The sequence below is a fragment of the Narcine bancroftii genome, chromosome 3, assembly GCF_036971445.1.
Source record: "Narcine bancroftii isolate sNarBan1 chromosome 3, sNarBan1.hap1, whole genome shotgun sequence".
Lineage (NCBI taxonomy): Eukaryota > Metazoa > Chordata > Chondrichthyes > Torpediniformes > Narcinidae > Narcine > Narcine bancroftii.
The window spans coordinates 282,829,983-282,855,975 of NC_091471.1; the positions used below are offsets into that span (position 1 = coordinate 282,829,983).

At 41.6% G+C, this 25,993-nt stretch overlaps 1 protein-coding gene across 6 annotated transcripts in view; it reads left to right on the forward strand.

The window, feature by feature from the left end:
• Positions 1-25,993, forward strand: part of LOC138758860 (dual specificity mitogen-activated protein kinase kinase 3) — a 175,184-nt gene that overhangs the window by 95,233 nt on the left and 53,958 nt on the right. For 3 of the 6 annotated variants that reach the window (XM_069928359.1, XM_069928363.1, XM_069928360.1), the window contains 2 exons: positions 8,348-8,417; positions 22,946-22,994. In XM_069928359.1, the coding sequence (XP_069784460.1) occupies positions 8,348-8,417; positions 22,946-22,994 (119 nt within the window). Of the gene's footprint in view, positions 1-7,925; positions 8,069-8,347; positions 8,418-22,505; positions 22,666-22,945; positions 22,995-25,993 lie in introns of those variants that run through there. The other 3 variants (XM_069928358.1, XM_069928361.1, XM_069928362.1) reach the window with 2 other exon arrangements.

Here is a 25,993-nt window from a genome sequence, read left to right on the forward strand (position 1 = left end):
ATAATCTCCTTCACTTACTGATAATATTTCACTTTTTTCCCAATTAACTTTATACCCAGAAAGACATCCATATTGTATTAAACATTCCTTCAAGTGCAAAAGTGGCTGAGCTGGGTTTATTAAATACACCAATACATCATCAGCAAATAAATTAATTTTATACTCCTCATCTAAAACTTTCATACCTTGTATCTGTGTATTTTGTCTTATCAGCTGTGCTAAAGGTTCAATCACTAACGCAAACAAAGCTGGTGATAAAGGACAACCTTGACGAGTTGATTGAGTTAACTTAAAGGATTCCAAAATCAAACCATTCGTCAATACTCTAGCTACCGGTTTGCTATATAGAGCCCTAATCCAACCAATAAAAAAAGGACCAAACTTAAATTTCTCCAAAACTTTAAACAAAAAATTCCATTCAACTCTATCAAATGCTTTTTCTGCATCTAAGGATATCACCATCGGATGATCTGAGGATTGTCGAAATCTATTAATCAAACTAATCACACGCAAAATGTTATCTGAAGCATATCTATTCTTTATAAAGCCTGTTTGATCAATATGAATCAACTTTGGTAAAAATTTAGCCAATCTATTCACTAATATTTTAGCTATTATTTTATAAATCTACATTTAACAACGAAATTGGTCTATATGAAGATACTTTCAAAGGATCTCTATCTTTTTTAGGCATTACTGTAATTAAAGCACTTGAACAAGACTCAGGTAATTCATAATGCTCTCCATCTTGATGTAATACATCCCCAAACACTGTAGATAAATCATCATATAAAATTCAACCGAAAATCCATCATCACCAGGCGATTTACTGTTCGGCATTTCCAGCATAGCCATTTTAATTTCCGAATCAGTAAATGGTTTTTCTAACTCCTGTATATCTACATCCTCTAATATCAGTAAATTCAACTGTGATTTTAAAAAAATCAATCGATCCAGTTTCTTGTTTTCCTTCAGATGTATATAACTTTTTATAAAATGAATAAAATTCATCATTAATCTCATGAGGTTTATAAGTAATAAGAGAATTCCGTCTAATAGCATTAATAGTCCTTGAAATCTGTTCTTTCTTTAATTGCCACGCCAATACCTTGTGTGCTTTCTCTCCCCATTCGTAATACCATTGTTTAGTCCTATTAATCACACATTCAAATTGATAAGATTGCAAAGTATTATATTCCAATTTGAACCTAGATAATTCTATTTTCTGATTTTCTGTAGCATCTTTCTGAAATTCCTTTTCTAACTCATCGATCTGTTTCTCTAATTCAAGACTCTTATTTAATCGATTCTTTTTTATTTTAGAAGTATAACTAATTATTTGTCCTCTCAAATAGGCTTTCATAGCATCCCATAATACAAACTTACTTTGAACAGAATTAGAATTTTCTTTCAAAAAAATTAATTTGTTTTTTCAAGAAATCAATAAATTCCCTATTTTTTAACAACATTGTATTAAACGATAAGCCATTTGTATTTTCTCAGAAGTTACATATGTAAAATATAACAAAAAGTGATCTGAAATCACCCTACTTTTATATTCCGCTTGTTGTATTTTCCCTTGTAAATGTGCCGATACTAAAAAGAAGTCAATCCTCGAAAATGATTCATGTCTAGATGAATAAAAGGAGAAATCTTTCTCTGTCGGATTAAGACATCTCCAAATATCTACTAAATTAAGATCTTTCATCAACGCTTGGACCTGAATTGCCATCTTGGATTTCTTAACTTTCTTTGGAGATTTATCTAATAAAGGTTCCAAAACACAATTAAAATCACCACCAACTAAAATATTATCATTAGCCTGACCAAAACATAAAAATGCATCTGAAATAAATATTTCATCATCTGCATTTGGGGCATAAATATTAAGTAAAGTCCAAAATTCACTAAAAATCTTACAATTCAATTTAAGAATACATCCTGCCTTTTCCTCCATTGATTGTAATTCAAAAGATAAATTTTTATGTATCAAAATTGCTACACCTTTAGCTCTAGAATTAAATGAAGAAGAATATACATGCCCAACTCAGTCCCTCTTTAATTTCATGCTTTCCTTCACATTCAAATGTGTTTCTTGTAAAAAAGCAACATCAATTTTCATCTTCTTAATATACAGCAGGACTCGCTTATGCTTAATCGGACTATTTAATCCTCGAACATTAAAAGTCGAAAACCTCAACTTTGACATACCTACTATTATTATTAAATACCAGTAATATCTTAATAGAAAAACTCAAATCAACGTATATAGGCCCTCCAATAGAAAAAAAATCACAAATTAAAAACTAAAATGAAAATTAAAAAAAATAATAAAGAAAAAAAAAGAACCCCCCCCCCCAAAAAAAAACTACCAAAAGGTAGTAATCCCCTAAACAAAAATTGGGTGTGGGTCACCCACCAGTGGCTGATGACTAGTAAAGAACTTAGTGCACATCTCTCCCTCCCCAGCCAAGCAATAACATCAAAATATCATAATAACAAAAAAAAATAATAAAATCCTTCTTTTCATCCAAAAGATTCCAATCTCGGAAGATCCCATTTCAGAAGAAGTTGGACTCTTTCCATTCCCGTTTTTCCCATTTCTGCCCTTTCTTCCGTTTCCAGAACAACCAGATTTTTCTTTAGGAGATAATGGTGGACTACGTCTTTGTCCTCTTATATCTGGCAATGAATCAGCAAAAATCATTGCTTCATGTTCATTTTCAAAAAACCAAAATTGATAGTCTCCATAATACACCTTCAACACTGCAGGGTAGCGAAAAGTAGACTTATAACCTTTACGCCACAAAACTTCTTTAACTGGATTGAATCGACGTCGATGTTGAATAACCTCTTGACTCAAATCAGGATTAAAAAAAGACACTGCTATTCTGAATCAATAACGGAGTTTGTCGTTGTCTCACATTTTGCACTGCTAGTTGAAGTATTGCTTCTCTGTCCAAATAACTCAAACATCAAATTATTACCGGTCTCAGTGGTTGACCAGCTGAGGGTGTTCTTCTTAAAGCTCCATGGGCTTTTTCCAGTACCAGTCCCCCCGAGAAAAATTCTTGCCCTAATATTTGTGGGATTCAGTCTTTAAAGAAACAAAGAGGATCTTGTCCTTCTATACCTTCTGGCAAACCAACAATTTTCACGTTATTCCTTCTGCTTTAATTCTCCAAGTAATCTATTTTTCTTTCTAGCTCCTTCTCAAGTTCTCCTAGTTCTATGACTGATTTTTCCACCTTCAACACTTTTTCCGTGTTAGAAGTCACTTGTTGTTTATAGTCCAAAAAAGCAGTCTGAATTTTTAAAAATTCTTCATAAGATGCATCCACACATGCTTTAACCATATTTAATTCTGAACTTATACCAGCATTCATTTGAACCATCTCTTTCATTAAAGATGTCAACATAGGTTGAATAACTGCATTTAACTGCATACATTGTGAATCCGTAAATTTCAACTCTGCTCTCTCTGTCTGACATGGTTGCAGAACGAGGTAACTGCAGCTCCTGCTGCAATTCAACAGAAGACATTTTAAAAAATTTACTGCGGGTCTGGACTCCCAGTGACGGCACTCCGACTTCCTCTGGGAGTCACCACTGGATTCCCCCCTTATCTCGTTGTTTTTCCATCAATTCACGAAGATAAGCAATTTCTTCAGATTGAAGTGCTACCTGATGCATTTCCAACAATGGAGTCGTCTTCCTGCGTGCTCCTTCTGTTGAAATCGAAAGGCTTTCGAAATCAGGGTCCACTTCTTGGGAACACTCACCTTCTTCCAGAGAACGGGTAATTCCAGCACCATCCTTCACTTGGTGAGTAATAGACATTTTTTTTCAGCTCCCACAGGCAGTCTTTGAGGTTTAGACAATGAAGAAATTGAGCCTGGGGCTGTATCAAGTCGTCTAGGTCCCAAATCTTCAGCACTTTGAGAATGTAACTTCTGCACTTGAGGTTTAATCTTTTTACCATTAGTGGCCATAATAATTCCTTAATACTTTAAACTAAAATTTAAAAAAATTTAAACTTGAAACAAAGAGTTAAAAAACAGGTACTTAAAAGTCTGGCCAGAGAGGTCAAGATTACATGTCTTGACTCTACGCCATCTTGCCACACCCCCCCACCCCCTGCAGCATTTCACGTCAGGCCTTCGCCTGGAGGCTGGCTACAAGAGCGGTTTGAAAACTTAAAACTTGCCTTTCAGACAGCAGCCCTAAAAGGCTGCTCCAGTGTCGCATTCATATCGAAAGGCACCTTGTAGCGCCCTTCGGAGCCGATGGAAGCGGGGTAACTGGTGCCGTAGCGCCACCCGTCATAAATATGCAGCAGAGCAATGGCTGTCTTCCCTACCCATAATCCCCCACGTAGCTGGGACTGCTCTTTGATTCCCAGAACAGTTCCAGCTGCATGGGGGTTATGGGTAGGGAAGGCGGCCATTGGTCTGCCCTGAAGGCCGAAGCGGCCCGTTTGAGGCTGTCACAGCTTGCACCAGACAGCACCCGATGGCTCCCTCCTTGAGGGGGTCATAGAGGGAGAGGGGGGGATTGGTGAGATGGATCGCAGGCTGACAGGATCATCAGCCCGCCCCTAACCAGCCGCTTGCAACGGTGGTTGAAGAGCGCTGCGCTCCACCGATTATCCTTCCCCGAGAAGGGTTGGAATCCGTCCCTCAGCCAGCCACAGCGCATTCAGAGGGGTAAGTCTTTAGACGAAGAACCTCCGCCTTTACAGACAGGTGTTTTCCCTGCTTGATGGTGCCTTTAGCCTCACCCTGCTACAAGTGTTCCCCATGTCTAATCCATCCATTTCAGATTTGTCCTACTGTGGGTGCTGCTGAGCATTTCCAATAAGTTATTTCAATTGACCAGCATCAATGGTTTTTGAATTTTTCTTCCATTGCACAAAATGTTTGAAATAAGACTATAGGCTGTAAGGTAGATGACTAATAAGAATGGAGTGTAATATCACTGGAGGTGTATGTGGAGCCACGAAGCAGAGAAGCCTGCTCTTTCGCCTTTCCTTTTTGTGCTGGCCATCAAGTACCAATCCACACTGATCCCATTCCATTGCCTTTTGTACCTATCCATTTCTTTTCTTTGGCTTGGCTTCACGGACGAAGATTTATGGAGGGGGTAAAAAGTCCACGTCAGCTGCAGGCTCGTTTGTGGCTGACAAGTCCGATGCGGGACAGGCAGACACGGTTGCAGCGGCTGCAGTGGAAAATTGGTTGGTTGGGGTTGGGTGTTGGGTTTTTTCTCCTTTGCCTTTTGTCAGTGAGGTGGGCTCTGCAGTCTTCTTCAAAGGAGGTTGCTGCCCGCCAAACTGAGGCGCCAAGATGCACGGTTTGAGGCGATATCAGCCCACTGGCGGTGGTCAATGTGGCAGGCACCAAGAGATTTCTTTAGGCAGTCCTTGTACCTTTTCTTTGGTGCACCTCTGTCACGGTGGCCAGTGGAGAGCTCGCCATATAACACGATCTTGGGAAGGCGATGATCCTCCATTCTGGAGACGTGACCCACCCAGCGCAGCTGGATCTTCAGCAGCGTGGACTCGATGCTGTCGACCTCTGCCATCTCGAGTACTTCGACGTTAGGGATGAAAGCGCTCCAATGGATGTTGAGGATGGAGCGGAGACAACGCTGGTGGAAGCGTTCTAGGAGCCGTAGGTGATGCCGGTAGAGGACCCATGATTCGGAGCCGAACAGGAGTGTGGGTATGACAACAGCTCTGTATACGCTTATCTTTGTGAGGTTTTTCAGTTGGTTGTTTTTCCAGACTCTTTTGTGTAGTCTTCCAAAGGCGCTATTTGCCTTGGCGAATCTGTTGTCTATCTCATTGTTGATCCTTGCATCTGATGAAATGGTGCAGCCGAGATAGGTAAACTGGTTGACCGTTTTGAGTTTTGTGTGCCCAATGGAGATGTGGGGGGGCTGGTAGTCATGGTGGGGAGCTGGCTGATGGAGGACCTCAGTTTTCTTCAGGCTGACTTCCAGGCCAAACATTTTGGCAGTTTCCGCAAAGCAGGATGTCAAGCGCTGAAGAGCTGGCTCTGAATGGGCAACTAAAGTGGCATCGTCTGCAAAGAGTAGTTCACGGACAAGTTTCTCTTGTGTCTTGGTGTGAGCTTGCAGGCGCCTCAGATTGAAGAGACTGCCATCCGTGCGGTACCGGATGTAAACAGCGTCTTCATTGTTGAGGTCTTTCATGGCTATCCATTTGCTCATACAGTAAAACCTCTGGTATCCAGCACCTATGGGGATTGTTAGATGCCGGTTAAATATATTATACGGTTGCTTGAGACTTGCTCTTACAATGCCTAATTAATACACCTGCATTAAGAATAAACAGTGTAAAAGATAAAAAATACTATCCTGTATTTGCACTGAACAAACTTCACTTGCATGAATAAATAAACCATAAAGTATTTTACTTTATTTTCAGTCACATTGATTTAACCGTTGTTGCACCTGCAGGTTCCTCCCCCTCCACAGAGCCACCCGAAAGACTAACAATATCATTATAGATAATGAATTCCCCTCCTCCCCCAAGTTTACAGATAAAGCCTCTGACCAGGGTGACTCTCTTACTAATCAGGGATAAGGAGACATTTTAAGAGAGTCACCCCAATAGCGAGTGGCATCATCCAGCTCTTCGTCCTAGGTGACGCCATTGCTGTTTCATACAACTCTATTCAAACAGCTGCTAAGAGGTTTATGTGTTACTTCAGAGAATATCTATAATATTAAATACATTTTTCCCCCTATTAACTACCACCACCCAGGCCACGCCCTCTTCACTCTGCTACCATTGGGGATAAAGGTACAGGAGCCTAAAGACGAGCACTCAACAACACAAGGACAGCTTTTTCCCCGCTGCCATCAGATTCCTCAATAAATGAACCAAGACACTGCCTTTTCACGTGCTTTTAAAAAATTTATTGTAAGGTGGTTTATATGAATGTTTACACTTTGACGCTGCTGCAAAACAATGAATTTTGTGACTTGTTCATGACAATAAATTCTGATTCTGATATTATTTATTTTCATCTTTAATTTTTTTTGCCAGTTGCTTGAATTCCGATACCAAGGGTTTTACTGTGTATTATGGGAATGTCTCCTCCACCAATGTCTCAGGTCTTGAATTCCACATTCCAGCCACCCTTTGCATGAAAAATAATTATTTACTGCATCCTCTTGGAATATAACCTTTATCAAAATCCTTCATAACTTTGAATACATCTATCAGGGCTCCCTCATCCTTTGTCACTCCCAAGAAAGCAAGCCCAGTTTTGTTCCTTTTCTCCTCGTAATTGAGAAGCGCTTCCCAGGCAACGTCTTGGCGAGTCTCTTCTGCACCCTCTCCAGAGCCATCATGCCCTTGCTATCCTGTTGGCACAGCACCCAGAATTCTAAGTGTAGCCTCAATTTTTTTTGTATAACCTGCATCTTAACTGCTATTGTATTCTGTGCCCTGGCTCGAGAAGGTGAGAATCCTGAACACCTTCACTACTCTGCCATATTCAGCACTCAGGTTTCCTTGTTTTTTTCAGTCCTCTCAAAAGCTCTGCCATTCAATATAATGTCCTACCTGAGATGATCTGTCATCATCCATAATTTTGCACTTACCGGTATCAAGATTGCGCTCGATTATATCATTGCTCTGCCTCATTTGTCAACCGAACACCATCTTCCTGTGACAATCCTTGCAATCTACTAACCCAATAATTGCAGTGAGGCATTGGATCTGCCTCTCCTCTCTCTTCAGATAGCTGAACCAGGCTTGTGTCAGCCAGAGGAATGTTGTTGATGGTAACAAAGGAAGAAAGATTGTGAAAAAAGCCAAAGATGTTGGCTTTAGTTTTTGCAACATCCAACTGGAGGAAGTTGTGACTCACTCTTTAGTTGATGTTAAATAAACTGTTTGTCAGAACTTAGAGGTCCAAGGAAATGCTGGAGCTCGTACAGAAAGCAACCACTCCTTTGTTAAGGAAGGATGTCACTGGGAACAGCAGTATTAACATAAAGAGAAAGAGCTGGAGTTGTGAAGGAAGTGACATTGGTGAAGATTTGTTGGCTGTGATCCAGTGAGGCTGAATAGAAACCCAGACCCGTGTAGCTGGACATGGAGGGAAGGAACAGACTACAGGGGGCATGAAGTTGGGGGGGGGAGGTAGAAGAATACAAATGTGATTTTTTTTAAAAAATATTTGGTCCATAATTAACTACGGCTAGTGCAGAAACAAAATTCAAAGTCAAACTAATGTGCACGGTTAATTTCTTGCTATTGTGATAAGTATCAGTCATTTGATTTTTGACACTTTTTCATTTTGCTTTACAGGAAAAGTGAAAAATAAACCTAATTTAAAAATATCCGATGAAGTCTTCAAACAGCCAGTTACCAGCCCAACGTAAGAGAACCTATCACTAAACTGGATTTGCATGCCTACTTGTCTGTTTCTGTCTTTGTGGCCTTGTGCATTGAAAGGAAAGTAACAGAACTCCATCCGATGTCTTTGCAGAGAAAGGCACCAACCAGCAAAGTCGTTGAATTGTTTCTAATCCCGTATACAAAGACAGAGAGTGATAAGCTGTGCAGTGGCAGTATGATTATCATTATCAATTAGAGCAGTAACTATTACAGCACCAGCGTCCTGGGTTCGAATCCACTACTGTGTCAAGGAGTTTGTTCATTTTCCCCGTGACTGCATATGTTTCCACTAGGTGCTCCGGTTTCCTCCCACGTTCCAAAGGTGTATGGGGCTGGTAGGTGCAATTGGGCGCCACTGTTTCATCAGCTGCTTGGGCCTTCTCCTGTATTGTATTTTTTTTTAATTGAAAGGTTACTTTTGAATACCAGACAGGCAGCTCACAAACAGTCGCACACTGTGGGACCATTTTGGATCCTCAAAAAAAGTTGTAGAAAATGGTAGTGAGATTAATCGTGATAATGGTAGCATTCGCGTAATGGGGAAAATCAATTTTAAATTTTAAATCAAATTGACAGCAGCGCTCCAATGGGAATCCGTCACTCCATTCATAGCCCCGTAATTGGGCCTGCTCAGGAATGGTCCCCCTCTCCCTGTCCATGTTGGTACCAGCCTGTCCTGCTAAAGCTGTCCCTCTTGCTGCTATCTGCCCCACAAAATGCTCAGTGTGGTTCCATTGGCCTCTCCACAACACATTAGTCACTCTGACAAGAATATATTGGGGGAGGTGGGGTGTGGTTTGTACATGTGTGAGAAAACATGAGAGAGAGAGAGAGAGAATGTGAACAGGCTAGGCTTTTAAAGATAACAAGTTTATTTTCATACACATTGTATAGTGTACATTATCCCTGAAGTGTTTACTTTCTGCATATGAACAGATATTTATATCTTTTTTTTTTCTTTGGCTTGGCTTCGCGGACGAAGATTTATGGAGGGGGTAAAAGTCCACGTCAGCTGCAGGCTCGATTGTGGCTGACAAGTCCGATGCGGGACAGGCAGACACGGTTGCAGCGGTTGCAGGGGAAAATTGGTTGGTTGGGGTTGGGTGTTGGGTTTTTCCTCCTTTGTCTTATGAGATAATAAATACATCAGGTAGATAATAAGCATTAACTTCAGTAATCGTAGGGCAAAAATGTTACTTGGGTAGTGCAGACTGTCCTTGATTAAGTTCAGGAGCCTAAAACTTGGTTTTTTTGCAGGGGGGGGGGTTGACTATTCTTGAATCTAGACATGCTGCTTTTCAGTCTTCAGAACCTTCTGCCAGAAGGTAACAGTGAGAAAATGTTGCGACCTTGGGGGGTTGGTGGAGGTCCTATGTAATATTGTTCCTGAGAGACATGAGACTGCAGATGCTGAAACCTGGAGCGAAAAGCTATGTGCTGAAGGACCTTGCTGCATTGACCTGCCCGTTCTTGACTCAACTTGCCAGGTTCCTCCAGCAGGTTGGTGAAAGAAGTCTAATATTGCAAGATGTGAATGTTGCTGAGAACGATACCCACAGACACACACTGCCTGGGATAAGAGAAATATTGGAAAGGAAATGGGGCTGGAAGCAACTATATAATGTGAGGAGAGGGGATAATGATCAGGCTGGTAAAAATGGGTCAAAACTAATTAGTCAGTGGCCAGGAATATGGTCAGTAAGGTTTGAGTCATTTGACGGTTGACTTGATTTAGTATTAGATGCTGCATCAAAACTTTTGTTGTTTTAGAGATACAGCATGCTAACAGGCCATTTTGGTCCAAACAGCCCAAATTACCCCGAGATTTCTTGAAGGGTGGAGAAAACCAGAGCTCCTGGAGGAAACCCATACAGACCCGGGGAGAATACACAAACTCCTTCTAGACAGTGGCAGATTCTGCCCTTTGAGTTTATATGTATCATTCAATGTTTTTATCCAGTTATGTTGGATATGACTCATCATTCTTAAGGGGCTATGAATGATAGATTCTGGGTGGATATTTGTCCTTCCATTTTTACCTTTGTGGAATAATTTCCTAATCACTGAAATCAGTTTCGTGGAACTGTCATGGTTTAACCATGATGGTTTAACCGTCTTTAAAACAGTACTTACTGGTAATTTATCTTGGGTAAAGAAATAGATCGGAACTGCCGCTGACTATTTAAAAACATTCTGCAATCCCTAGCAATCTGAAACATTTTCATATTACCAAATTGTATTCTTAACTGCCAATTTGTTCAGTTTCTCCGCACTAAATCTGCATTTCTGCAAGGCTGCTTTTTGACCATGGGTAGTGTCATGTTTTTGGCTAATGTCACTAATTTTTATATTTTCTATATCTAATTCTGTAAAAGATCCACATACCTTTAGAAGCATTACAGCAGATCTGTTATCTTTTGCTGATTTTCATTCACTTTTTCTCCATTTGTTTGGTCAACATTTGCCAAATTCTGCCAATCCTCAGGCTGACTTCTCTTCTTCACAGCTTTGTCGGCCTTTTCTGATAATCTCTTTAACTGGCTGGTATTTCATTTCTGGGAATATATGTCTATTATAAATTAATCATTTTAAAAATGTTTGGCCTTGCTTATCTGCCATTTTTTTAAAAATTTGATTTCTCAAATTTCTTGCCAGCTCATCCTTCACACTTTTGCTTAAGTTTGTTTTATTGTAAGTCAAGATTTTGCATTTCATTGACTAAATAATTCTGAAAATGGATGTGAAATTCTATAGCATTGCCTGCTTTGAGACATCTTTACAAGAGATTTAACTATTCTTATATCATTTCACAGTACTAGATTTGAAAGAGGATGTTTCTCAGTTGTTTTCTTGATGTACTTATCTAAAATCTAGTGATTATATTTGGTAAATTCATCTTCCACACTTATCTAGACTTTCAGTTGTCTGATGCATATTCTTTCTGCAATAACTGAATGAAATTATATCAATGTTAATACTTGTGATTGATGAGACAACAAATTGACATGTACATTTGTTTTAGTTGTGCATGCCAGTGGAAAAATGATGGTTTTAAAGAAAAAAATGTGGATTTTCTGTGCCCCACTGTCACATGGGACATGTTGGCTTTGAAATCCAGACCCTCCAGTACTCAGCCTTGTGCAGCACAACCTTCCCTGTACTTCATCAACCTGCACTATTTAAGCAAGGCTTGTTACCTGAGTGGGTAGTTAGTGGGTGGTGTGCCACTCTATAGCAACCAAAACTGAAGGATTTGGGATTCGAGCCAATATCCCCTGCATAATGGTCTGCATAAGGGGTCTTTTTCTAAAGCCACCAGTTTCCTGATAGTGCTGCCCTGAACTAACTTGTTTCATTTGATTTGTAAGGTAGAAAAAAGTTTGTGCATCCCTTTCTCCATTGTGTGGCAGGAGCAGGAGAGAGAGCCACTACTTCAGAACTGATGGAAATACTTCCCCTTCTCCCTTTCTCGTTCTGGCTTTCATCAAGGAAAACCTGGAACGGACATGGACTTGGTGCCAAATCAGTCAGGGTCCCAAATAAATTCACCCGCAAGTTCCAAGACCTTGGGCTCAGCACCCACCTCTGCAACTGGATCCACGGCTTCTTGTCCTGCATCCAATCGACAACCTCTGTGATCGCTCTTAACCCCTGTTCTATACTCCCTGTACAATCGTGACTGCTTGGCCAGGCACCGCTCCAATTCCACCTGTAAATTTGTGGAATGGCAACTAGTGGAACGGGGAATCGGTGGCTTAGTGCCAGGATAATAACCTCTCTCTCATTTTCAAGACTAAGGAGTTGGTCAGGGATTTCCGGTGGTGCTCGTTCCTGGATCTGCATCAACAGTGCTGAAATGGAGACATTAGACTAGGAGGGCCTGTTCCTGCGCTGTGGTGTTCACTGGTTCTATGTTTTAGGGAAAAATACCTCTAATGACTTGCTCTAATCTGACCACATCAATGCGATGGCCTGGAAGGTAAACTAAGGCCTCTAATTCCTCAGAATCCTGAAATTTGACATGCTATGTATGTCCATCAGCAACTTCTCCAGGCTAACTGTATGGGAATCAGTTCTCCCATACAGTTGGGTTGGGTTAAATGGCAAGGGTAAAAAGACACTTGGCAGTTTCATACTGATTTCCAAACACGAGCCAGAAAAGGCTTGTCAGAGGGCAATGTTATGGTAGTCCTGGGGGATTTTAACGTGCAAGTAGATTTGGAAAACCAGGTTGGGGCTGGATCGCAAGGAATAAAATGTGTAGAATGCCTACGATGGCATTTTGGAGCAGCTTGGTTTTTTTTTAAATTTTTTATTTTTCACACCATAAACCACATTGATGAACCCATTAAGTTATTGGCTGCGCTGGATTGGCTGCTGTGCAATACACCAGAGGTGATTAGAGAGCTTCTGGGTGAAGAAACCACTAGGGGGCAATGATCTCAATATGACTGAGTTCACTTTGAGATTTAAGAAGGGGAAACTAAAGTCAGATGTGTCGGTATTTCAGTGGCGTACAGGGAATGACAGCGGCATGAGAGCGGGACTGGCCAAAGTAAATTGGAAGGGGGTACCAGTCGAGAAGACGGCAGATCAGCAATGGATGGAGTTTCTGCAAGAAATGAGGAAGGTGAAGCTAAATATCAAAAAAGAGGAAATATTCAAATGGGGAAAATGTCACGTCTGTGGCTGGAAAGACAAGTCAAAGCCGACATGAAAACAAAAGAGAGGGTCTACAACAAAGAAAGAATTAGTGGGAAGATAGAGGATTGGGAAATTTTTTAAAACTTCCAAAAGGTAAGTACAAAAACTCATAAGGAGGGAAAAGTATTAAAGTAGGCTCACAAACATTGTCAAAGAGGGTACAAAAAGCTCTTTCAAGTACATTACCAGTAAAAGAGAGGATATAGGACCATTAGAAAATGATGCTGGAGAAATAATAATGAGAAGCAAAGAGATGGCAGAGGGAGTAAATGAGTATTTTGCATAATTTTTCACTGTGGAAGGCATTAGCAATGTGCCAGGTGATGAAGGATATCAGGGAAGGGAAGTCAATATTTCAAGGGAGAAAACGTTCAGAAAGCTGAATGGAGGCTAGATAAAGGAGACGTAATGGATATTCTGCATTCGGATTGTCAGAAAGCCTTTGACGGGATCCCTAATTACAGGATAAGAGCCAATGGTATAACAGGAAACATGCTAGCATTGGATGACTGGCAGGAAGCAGAGAGCTGGAATACAAGGATCATATTCTGGTTTGGCTGTGATTTTTCACAGGCGTCAGTGTTGGGGCCACTTTTTTATGTGTTCAGATTTATTGTCAGAGTACATACAATCCTGAGATTCCTTTTTCCTGTGGCCGTGCCAGAATAACCGCTAAATGGTAGTGCAAAAAATAGTGTACACAGTGTGAACATGTAAACAACCAAAAGAGCTGTAAACAGATAACAAATGTAAACAAACTGTGCAATATAGGGAGAGAGAGCAAAGGAAATCAATAAAGTGCACGACTCCTTAAATGAATCCCGGATTGAGTTTGTCGTTGAGGAGTCTGACGGTGGAGGGGTAGCAGCTGTTGCTGAACTTGGTGGTGTGAGTTTTGCGGCACCTACACCTTTCCATATGGCAGCAGCGAGAGCAGAGCATGTGCTGGGTGGTGTGGGTCTTTGATGATAGCGTTCCTTGTAAATGTACTCAATAGTGGGAAGGGTTTTGCTTGTGATGTCCTGGGCTGCGTCCACTACCTTTTGGAGGGCTTTATGCTCCAGGGTATTGGTGTTCCCATACCAGACCATGATACAGCTGGTCAGCACACTTTCCACACACCTCTGTAGAAATTCACCAGGGTTTCTGATGTCACACCAAACCTCCGCAAACTCCTGAGGAAGTAGAGGTGCTGGCGTGCTTTCTTCACGATGCCATTAGTGTGTTGGTATGTTGTATATTAATGGTTTGGATTATGGAATGTATGGGCTTGTGGTCAAGTTTGCAGGTGATATGAAAGTAGGTGGAGGTGAAGATAGTGTTGAGGAAACAGGAAGGCTGCAGAAGGACTTGGACACATAGAAGAATGGACAGAGAAATACAATGTTAGAAAGTACAGTCATGCACTTTGGTAGAAAAAAAAATAAACTGGCAGGTTATTTTCTAAATGGGGAGAAAATTGAAAAAAGCAGGTGAAAAGGGACCTGATGAAGGAAATGCCGTAGATATTGTCTATGTGGACTTTACTTAGACAAGGTCTCATATGAGAGGTTGGTCAGGAAGGTTCAGTCGGGCAGAAAGTGGAAGTGGATGATTTGCCTCTCTGGACGCCTGTGACTAGTGGTGTGCCTCAAGTGCTGCATTCACTTTGTTTTTCATCCAGATCATTGATATAGTTGTCAGGGCTGTAAATTGTATCAGCAAGTTTTCAGGTGGCACAAAGATTGGAGGTGTAGTGGGCAGTGAGGAATGTGTTCAAATCTTGAAAAATGGCTGCAAAAGGAGATGGAATTTTATGCAAACAGATGTTAAGTGTTGCACTTCAAAAGGATAACCAAGGTAGGGGATGCCCGATAAATGATAGCACACTGAGAAATACGGTAGAACAGAGAGATCTGGGAATACAGATACATAATTCCCTGAAAATGGTGTCACAGATAGATGGGGTTGCAAAGGGAGCTTTTGCCACACTGGCCTTCATAAATCAAAGCATTGAGTACAGGAGTTGGGATGTTATGGTGAAGCTGCATAAGACATTGATGAGGCCAAAATATTAGCTGCAGTTTTGGTCACCTAATTCCAGGAAGGATATTATTGATTGAAGGAGTTCAGAGGAGATTTACAAGGATGTTGCCGAGACTTGAGTTCCGGGGAAAGGTTAATCGGGCGAGGACTTTATTCCCTGTAACACAGAAGAATAAGAGGAGATTTGATCGTATGTAAAATTATGATGGGTAGAGTTAGTTTTTCTACTGAGGTTAGGTGAGATTTTTTTAAAAATTAGAGGACATGGGTGAAAGGGGAAATGTTTGAAGGGAACATTAGGGGGAACATTGAACGAGCTGGCAGCTGCATTGTTAAATGCAGGCTCAACTTTGACATTTAAGAAAAATTTGAACGGGTACATGGAAAGCAGGGGTATGGAGGGATAGAGAATGGGTCCAGGTTAGTGAGATGAGGCATAAAAATAGTTCTGCACAGACTAGAAGGGCCGATGGACCTGCTTTATGCTGTTGCTTCTATGGTTCTAGGTCTGCAAGAGACTGCAGAGCATTGTGAATACAGCCGAAGCCATCAAACTTGCCCCTACCCCCTTCATCAATATCATTTGCATCACCTGCTGCCCCAGAAAAGCAGCCTGCATATTAAGAGAGAGTGAATGTGTGAATGAGAGATGGAGAAATATTTCCATCAGTTCTGAAGTGGTGACTCTGTTTCTTCTCCTGCCACACCTGTTGGGAAGAAGATCTCACGAGCGTGGAATCATGCACTGACAGATTCCAGTACAGTTTGTTTTCCTGCCGTTAACGTATTCTTGAATGAACCTCGCACCAGTAAAAATAATATTGCTTTTGCTATGTTGAAACTGAATCTCTACTGTACTTTTTACTGTGCTACTATGTATGGGTTGACTAGTTAGACTGCTTACAAAAGAAATGTCACATTGGTCGTGGGAACACAGAACCAACGCCCCAACACAAGAACTGCGGATGCTTGAAGGTGGGAGTGAGCAAAGGGAAGCTGGGGACTCAGCAGGTTGTGCAGCATCTGTGGAGAGAAATGGGTCAGGACCCAAAAATATTCAGGACTCAGTATAGGGTTCCAGCCCAAAACATTGACTGACCATTCTCTCCATGGATGCTGCTTGGTCTGCTAGTTCTCCCAGCTTCACATTGTTCTCTTATAGAGGTCCTACTCCAAACTACCTTGCCGTATTTGTACAAAATGTAATCTTGGAACCGATTTATAGAACTGTGTGTTACACGGCAGGGTGAAAGATACTGGAGGATGCCCAAAGGAGTGGAATTGGAGGCATACAGAAGATTTGACCATTTTAGTTTGGGAGGAGATTATATTTTCACCTGGGAGAGGTTTTTTTGTCAAAGAACTGGTGATTCAAACAACAGCTCTCCATTCACCTTCTTAAAGTCCATTTTTTTTACACATATAACTATCTGACCCCAGTCAAACTTTTCCTCCCTCTGCCCGAGCATCTCTCTGCTTCTGGCGCAGATGGCAGGCTATCAAATGTGAAAAGCCTTGTTCAGATCCAAGGACACCAGCACAACTGTACAATAGAATGAGAGACCATTTTGGTTACTTGGATGCATGTGAATTTTGATGCCAGTATGTTCTTAACAGCTGATATACAAAATGATGCAATCCTGAGTCGCATGTCGATTGTTGAATGCATATGACAATAAAATCGTTATCCAAAATGAACCAAACGAGGGCTCCATATGCCTTTGGAATGCATTATTTTTATCTAGAGTTGGTAGGTGAATTGGTCACATGGGTGCATTTGGGCGGCACAGGTTCAAGGGCCAGAAAAGCCCTGTTGTTTTCTCTAAATTAAATGAAAACAGTATACCTGTACTTTAAATTACAAAGAGATCATAAATACATAAAGGTAGGTAGGAAATATTCACTGTTTCCAAAGTGCAAGAAAAAAAAATTGTGTTATAATAGTACAGACAGCCTGCTTGTGCTTTCAGAGTAGTTTATGATTAGTGTAATAAGAGGAAGTTCAGGAGACTGATAGACACTGTTCTTGAACCCAGCTGGAGGTACCCAAAGGTAGCAATGAGAAGAAGTTGTGACCAGGATGGTGGGGACCCTTTATGATGTTGGGTGCCACTTTGGGGCACTGCCTCACATTGATGAGAGAGGTCTGTCAATGGAACAACTGTCAAGCGAAGTTGGAATGAATGCATACATCATCACACTATTCCATTGATCAAGCCATTCATCTGATTTACCATTCAGTCTGTTCCCCTCTCTAAAAATGCAAATTTGATCATCATTGGCCAACTATTCTCCAGTTGGTTCTTCCAGAGAACCCTCCTGCAAACCACAAGCAGAACTATTTTCTTCGCTGAGTTTGACTCTGAACTCTCCTAGCCTTGAAATCAACACACTATTCTAGATTAATTGAATAGCAATCTATTGGAAACCAGAGGCTCATTCTAATTTCCAAACAATGGCCTAAACCAAGTTCAAATTGTTCGGGGTACGAAGCAGAGAATTTTCCCAGTCTAAAATGATTCACTTCTCTACGATAAGGTGTGTTCATCTGGTGAATAGGGCAGTTGTATTTTGGCTCTCTTAATTTTTTTACATTTTGAGATTCTCCAGAGCATAGTCACCTAATTTTACCAAGCAGTTTTGCATATTGGATTTGGGTGATCAGCAGGTCATGCTGCATCCAGAGGATGTAAAGGGCCCGAACCCATTGTCAGGCTTCACACTAAAATCAGTCTTCTTTAAAAATTCCTTTGATTCAGGTTTTATATCCTTGTACAGGTGTCTAACCTTGTATCTGGGTTCTGAAAATCAGTAACCTCCAAAAACTGCCACCTTTTTCAGTAGATGAGATCTGCTCATCAAAGATGGAGTTTGACACCAAACATGACCCAACGCGACCCTCAACTCCCGTGTATCCTGTCGCATTCCGTGTTGCTAGTTAGTGGTATCATTATTCCCTATCGAGCATAACCCTTGCTCAACACATATTGGAATATTCCATGTTGTTCTGCTACTTTATAAGTGCCTCTGAATTGCCTTATACTGGGTCCCGTCCAGTATCACAGAGCTTTCAGTCAGCCCAGTGGCAGTGGCTCAATGGCTGTTGTCACTACCCATAATCCCCCATGCAGTTGAAACCGCTGTACCAGTGCAGGGGAACTGAGAAGGGGGCAGTTCCCCTGGCGCTGGTACAGCGGTTTTTGGGGAGAGGGGAAGGGATGGAGTCATGACTTGGGCAGGCGAGGGGGGGATGAGAAAGACGGCAGCACGACGCGGCTGTGCAGAGTGGGGGGAGAGACAGCAGCGTGGCGTGGGCAAGCAAGGGGGAGAGATGGCAGCACGATTGAGGGTGGGGAAGGGGGAGAGACAGCAGCATGACTCGGGCGGGCGAGGGTGGGGGGGAGGCGGCAATGCAACTTGGGCGGGTGAGCTTAAGAATTGAAAATGCTGGAATCTTGGCTGAACAAAGGCAGGACTCAGCAGGTCAGACAGCATCCATGGAAGAGAAATAGTAAAAACACAGAAATGCTGGAGGAACTCGGCAGGTCTCGCCACATCCATGGGAGGTAAAGATATACAACCAACGTTTCGGGACTGAGGCCTTCAAAGCTGAGCAAAAACAAGGCAGGCACCTGAGTAAAAAGGCTCATGAGAAGGATAGAAAGGGCAAGGGCATTCGGTTGATCCACAGTGAAATCTCTTTGAGGGATGCCTACTTTGAAAGCCTCTTTCGCTGCTCCTGCTGCTGCTCTCGAGCTATATGGCCATGTACTCACCCAGACTCTCTTCCACAGGCATATCTCCTTCCTGGCTACTGTCTCACCTTTTGCCTGCTGGACTGTGATCCTCCCCTGCTCATTCTTCCCTCCTTCTTCCTGCTTTGTGCTCATATCTTGAAGAAGGGCTCAGGCCTGAAACATATATATCTTTTCCTCATTTGGACGCTGCAAGATCTGCCAAGTTCCTTCAGGATTTTTGTGTTTTTACTGCAATCACAGGATCTGCAGACTTTCGTGATTCACTCCATGGAGAGAAATGGGCAGTCGTCGTTTTGGGTCGGGACTCTTGTTGAAATTAAAGTGAAAGCAATAGAAAAGTTGCAAGTACAGTACAACTCTTGATTATCCAAAATGGTCAGGACTGGGCCTATTTAGGATAAAATAAATTTTTTTTCGAAGAACTGGTCTTTTTTTTAAAAAAAACAGTAGCCACAGCAAAGTACCTGTAACAGTGTTTATACAACAACAAACAATGAGGGAAGACTTTGAAAGCATTAAAAATAATGTTTAATTCTCACCAAAATATGCTCACCACCACCGATCACCAACACCTCCCACGTGTGCCTCCCCTCCCCCGAGGCCTGCCGCTGCCGCCGGGAGCCTGAGGTCCCCGGTCAGTTCAACTCCGAAAAAATTTTTGGATAAATGAGTGTTTCTGATTTGTTCGGGATATCCTGAAATTTTTTTTTAAAATTGGATAATTGAGGATTTTGGAGAATCCAATTTCGGATAATTGGAGTTGTACTGTAGGGTTGTCATAGCAGTTAACACAATACTGTCACGGCACCAGTGATCCGGGTTCGAATCCACTGCTGTCTGTAAGAGGTTTGTACATTCACCCTGTGACTGCATGGGTTTCCTCCCTCATTTAAAAGATGTAGCGATAGAAGGTTAATTGGTCACGGGTGTGATTGGGTGGTGCTGCCTCATGTACTGGAGGGGTTTGTTGCAGGGCTGTAACTCTACATTAACAGGCAAGAGGTAATAGCTGGGGATACAGGTGGGGGAGTAGAAGAGGAAGTGAGGGGGAGAGGGCTAAGGACTGGAAGAAGTGGGGGAGAGGGCTAAGGACTGGAAAAGAAATGAGAGCAGTGGAGAGCTGGAGGAAAGCAGACAGTGGAACCAGGTCAGGAAGGCGATTACCTAAGCCTGGAAAATAAAATACTTTTGCTGTTGGGTTCTTGGCCACACAAGAGGAATCTAGTATGTTTTAATTAAACCTACTAAAATCCCTTCCAATGGTGCTTCATAAATAAGAACTTTCACTTGACAATTTTTTTTAACCTTTCAGAAGCTTTTGCTGATCTAGGTTCAGTGGCACACTAGAGCTCTTGATGCCTTGATGTGTATATTACTGGATTGCTTTCATGTGAGATGCAACTCTCCCTTCTGTATAATGCGTTGGCATTTGAGTGGCAATTTTGTGTGAGCTGGGAATGCTCAGCTGTTGAGAGAGGTTTTGGAGAATCAGGGATGTATGGAGATTGGGTAGGAAAGTGTCCTTGAAGATGAGCTGTGATCCCATTGAAAGGGGAACCAGTTTGAAGCCCAACGTTCAAGGTCATTATCATCTGACTATACATATACAACCATACAAAGCAATGTTTTTCCGGTCCGTGGTGCATGCACATACACCCATGTCTGTACGCACGTGTTCTTGTGCAGTACCTTCCAGCAAAACCCTCACAGTTGCCAGTTGAGCACCTGTCCTAGTTCAGGTCAGGTCACCTAGCTTAGCCTGTAGATTCCATGTATGGCATTTCAGTCTTGAGGCTAATTATGTGCTGGTTTAAACTTCCCAACTGCTAAGGGGAAAGTCCAACAGAGAGTCTTTATTTTTGCAGGCTACAAAATGAAATATGGTGGAATTTTCTGGGCCTGGCAAGTTGCAAAGATAGCTGTCCATTTAATACAGGCCACTTCCTGAAATGTCAGCCCCCCTCACCCCCAACTTCACATTTCAGTGCAATGGCTAACTGCATTCCCATAGGAGTCTTCTTTAATTCATGATGAATCATCAAAAATGTATTGGATGACTTCAAAGGCCATTTTGTTCTTGGCGGAAAAGTTTTGTAAACTTCTGATCTATTCCAACTTGCCAAACCAATGAGGAAAATGTAGCCAAAAATGGTGTGAAACACGTTTATTGTCATGTACAATGTACAGATGAAACTAAATTCGTACTTGCTTCAGCCATGGATGTACAAGATATACCAACAACATTAGTATAATTCCCCACAGTTGACCTTGAGGCATAGAAAAGGTGAAGCTTCATTAGTGACGACCAGTGGTATTGGAGTAGTTTGTGATTGGGATAGTATGGGAGGTTTATGAGTCCAATAGCTGTTGGTTGAGGGGAGAAGTGCTCTTGAACCTAGAGGTGCTGGGCTTCAGACTTCTGTACCTTCTGCCCAAAGGTAATAGTGAGATTATGTCTGGGTTGATGGGGTGGGGGGTTTGGGGAGTAGACCTTTTGTGATGTTGCCTGCCTTCTCAAGACAGCATCTCAGATAAAGGGTAGGCCTGTGCTTTTGATGAACTTGGTCAGATTTGTCAGTACTTGCATCCTTCTGCATTCCTGGACTCTTGAATTTCCAAATCAGGCTGTGATGCACCAGTCAATGTACTTTTCACATTGCACCTGTATTGGACAACATGCCAAATCCCCTTGGACTTCTGCGGAAATAGAGGCATATTCTATGTTAAGCCTGATGTTTAAAGTGACTAAAAGTGACCAAGGTCAGTGTGTAGCTTTATACATTGTTAATGTTAATATTGTTGGAAGGCAGATTTCCCAACCCCAGCCACTTATCAATGAGCTGTTCTGTATCAGAAGAGAATGTTTTTTGTAGTGATTTCTCCCCACCATGTCATGTTGCATCTCTGTACAGACACACAGTCATCTGGCCTGGTAGGAGATGATTCAGTCCAGATAGACAGTGTAAGTTCTTTGGATAAACTGATTATTTAGATACACCCCTCCACTTAACCCTTTTAGCCCTGCAGTTTTTTTTTCCAATTCTGTCCTATATATTAGTCATGACTTACTGAAAGTAAACCAGGAAATCGGCAGATGCTGGGGTCCAGTGCAGTACACAAAAGTCATCCAAAGTGACCTGCTGTGTTTCTCCAGCAGTTTTGTGTACTGTGGTCATCTCTTGCTGCTTGCCTTACCTTCTCGGGAAGTGCACTCCAAGCCATAACATTTTTTTTGTCTCAGTTTTAAACATCATCTGCCAGACTCTTTGCAAACTGCCTTGTCGCTGTCAGAATGCAAAGAATCTGGCAGACAAACTGCTTTTGAGGGGAGCAGAGTGTTCGGTTAGGCTAGCATGCCTGCCATCCCACTACCTGCAGAGTAGTTGCAGTGTCTGTGTGGCACGTGCCCTCCTCATATATCGCTTCAGCGCTCTCTTGGGAGAGGAGGGGGATGGGGAGAAAGATAATTTCCCAGCAGTAGAACAGAATTAGCCTCGTATTGGATGAATGTCTGCAGGTCCATTGGCGGAAGAAAATGTTTCCAGTTTTGTATTCTTTGGAATTTCACAGGCTGCCCAGATTAACACTGAAATTTGGCTTTGAGTCTTGTTTAATGGAAACACTGCCTCCATTCAAGGAAATCGAGAGGCTGTGAGATGTGACTTTGCGTTTTCTAACTTCTCCTTCAGGATAACAAGCTAGGAATGAAGATATCTGGATCTGAATGTTTCGTTTTCGAAGGTGCCAAGATTGTGCGGCTATTTTTTAATCTCATTTTAACGTGATCTTTGTGTTCCTTGTGGGATGTAGTTTTCTCTGTACATCAATAAATTCAAAATGAATACCCTTCATCCAGGACCTTGCTGCTCTTACAGTTTGTCTATGCCATCTAGTTTTCCCTCTTCTGTAATCTCGTATAAATCTGCCGCACAGATTGCTCAGGGTTAAGTTTGTCGTTTTTGTGCAATAAGTGCAGTTTTCCGGTAAGCTAAATATCTTTCTGTTCACATTTATTTTCTAGAGCACCACGAGATCTGGATTCAAAGGCTTGCATTACAATTGGAGATCGAGTAAGGATTTTTTTTTCTTGGGGTTTGGCTTATTGAAATCTGATTTCACAGATTCCTGTGCTCTGCGTGTCCTAATGCAAAGCTGATGTTTTACTGGCTGTTTTATTTATTTTAAATCAAATTAGTTGGACTCCTTGAAGTGCATTTATAGCTGAGTTTTGGTGTGAGGAAGCTAAAGAAGGGCTAGAATGCACAAACTCCATGCTGACCGCTGCAGAGGTCAGGAGCAGGCAGGAACTTTGGAAGCAGTGCAGAGGAAGTTCCCCAGGTTGATTCCAGGGATGAAGGGATTGGCCTGTGAGGAGAGATTGAGTCATCTGGAACTGTACTCGCTGGAATTGAGAAGAATGGGAGGGATCTTGTAGAAATGAATAAAATTATGAAATGCAAAGATAAGACTGAGGTAGGTAAATTATTTCCATGGTAGGAGAGACCAATGAGGGGGCATAACCTCAAGATTCAGGGTAGTAAATTTAGGACAGGGATGAGGAAGAACTGCTTTTCCCAGAGGGTGGTGAATCTGGAATCGAAGTAGTGGAGGCTACCTCAGTAAATATATTTAAGACAAGGTTGGATAGATTTCTACATAGTAAGTGAATTAAAGGATTTGGAGAAAATGAACGTGCCATAATCACATCGAATAGTGGAGCAAGCTTGACGGGTTGGATGGCCTACCACTACTATTTCTTCTTATGTTCAAACTCCGGTTCCTGAAGCTGTCCGTAGCAATTGTACCTCTGCCACCCCAAGTAGCCAATTTGCACACAGCAGGTCCAACATACAATTGAGATAATGACTGAATAACAGCCACAGACACTACATTTCCAAATGCTGATACAGTCTGTGGTTATGTCGTGGTCCTGAAACGTCTTGGCAGTGAATAATGTGAATGTTCAACACTACTTTCTTTAAAAGGGATGTTAAGCTAAATCCTTCATCTTGCATTTCTGGTGGATGCAAAAGATTGAGAAATGAAAGTCTGCAGATGCTGGAATCTAGAGCAAGCGGCTGGAGGACCTCAGTGGGTCAGGCAGCAGGCCTTCGACCTTAAATGTTCAATGTCCGTTTCTCTCCCTGGAGGCAAAAGATCAAAGAGGTGTTGTCTTGGAATTTTGCTTATCCTTTATCTCACAATCTATGTTCATTAGAAAAATGGGGAAAAAAAGAGGAACTGAGGAGGTCAGGCAGCAGTTGTGGAGGGAAAGGGAGTTGACACTTTGGGTCAAGATCCTCCATCAAGTGTGTTACTTGACGCTTTGAGTCAAGATCCTCCATCAAGTGTGTTACTTGACGCTTTGGGTCAAGATCCTCCATCAAGTGCGTTACTTGGTCATGATCTTATTTCTTTTTGTTGGACAAATTGGCTGCTATAGGCTGGCACAGTGGTGTAGCAGGTCGTGCTGAAGCGAGAAGGCTTCAGGAACTGGCTTGCTGCTGTCTTTGTGGAGTTTACTCATTTTCCTTGGTTCTTCTGTTTCCTCCCACATCCCATTTGCTCCCTGGTTGCTCAGTTAATTGTCTTCTGTTAATTACTCCCCCCCCCCCTCAAGTATTAGTGAGTGGCAGAAAAATTCAGGGTAGGTTGGGATTGTTGATGTGCACGTGGGAGAGATTAGGTTGCAGGAAGGTAAAGGAGGCAAAGGTGACTTATGATAGTCTGACTCTCCAGGATAGACTTGATGGACAGATTAATTTTGGGAATGTAAGGGTTATCATACAAGGAGCGTTTGACAGCTCTTGGCTTGTATTTGTTGAATTTAGGAGAAGATGGGGGGAAATCTCATTGAAACATTTTGAATGTTGAAAAGCATGGACAGAGTAGATGTAGGAAGGTTGTTTCCCAAAGGATTGAAGGGTGTCCATTTCTAACAGATGCGGAGGAATTTCTGCCAGAGGGTGGTGTAATGGATCTGTGTTAATGTTAAGCTGTATTTCATATCTTAGTAAAGTAAGTTTATAGAGTTAAAATATTGTATATGTATTTTAAGTAAGTTAATTCTCAGTTGATACAAAGTCACAGCACATTTACAGACATTGTGCTCAGAGAAGAGAGTTCATTCTCGGAGTCGACACATTGGGAAAGCGGAGCCATAATAGAGCAGAATTGTTCTCAATTGAAACTTAAGTACGAGGTGTGATGGCCTCTTGAACAGAGATGAGGTCAGAGGTAGTTATGGATATGGAGTGGTTTTGGAAAAAGCAAGACTTTTTGCAGAAATAAAACTAAACCTTAGATTCCAGTACATGGTTTCCAAGAATTGAGATTATCTCATTAATGATGTAATGTCACAAGATGTGGAGAAATATACTATCAAATTCAGACACTTTTGGATCGGTTCAGAAATCAAAACCCTGTGACACACACACAGGAGTTCGAACCTTGTGAAAGACCTGGTTGAATTACAGTAACCAGAATAGGTGTTGTTCTGTGTTACTCTTTAATAAAAGGGAATACAGAAAATAAGTAGATTTCAAAAGGGACTGCTCTTTTGAAAATAGCTTGCTGTCTCATTGTGGAATAAAAATGAAGAAGAAGAAAACGACCTCCTGGAAAGATAGGACTTGTATTATCCTATTCACAGAAGATGCAACATAAGTGGCTTTTAAATAAATAAGACTACTTCTCATTTGTGCCCAGAAAATGGTCACTCCTGTTTGAAGGATATGTCTATGAAAGACGTCTCATTGAGTTGAAAGAGATTTGAAAATGTTCAAAAGTTTTTCATAATTACTTCTGAACTGCATTTTAAAAAGATCATGAAGTCAACAAGATATTTGAAACTGGACTTTTAAAAGTGACTTTTTCAGCATCAAGTTTAAACTGTGATGGTTTGGGACTTTAATAACACTCACACATTTACATTTGAGCATAGTGGGGTTAAACTTAGAGTTAAGTTTAGAGATGATTAATAGCATGATGTTTCTTATTTAATAAAAACAATTATTTTGAATTGACCATTGGTGAATTTTTCATCGGTGTTCCTTTGTAGTACTTATAA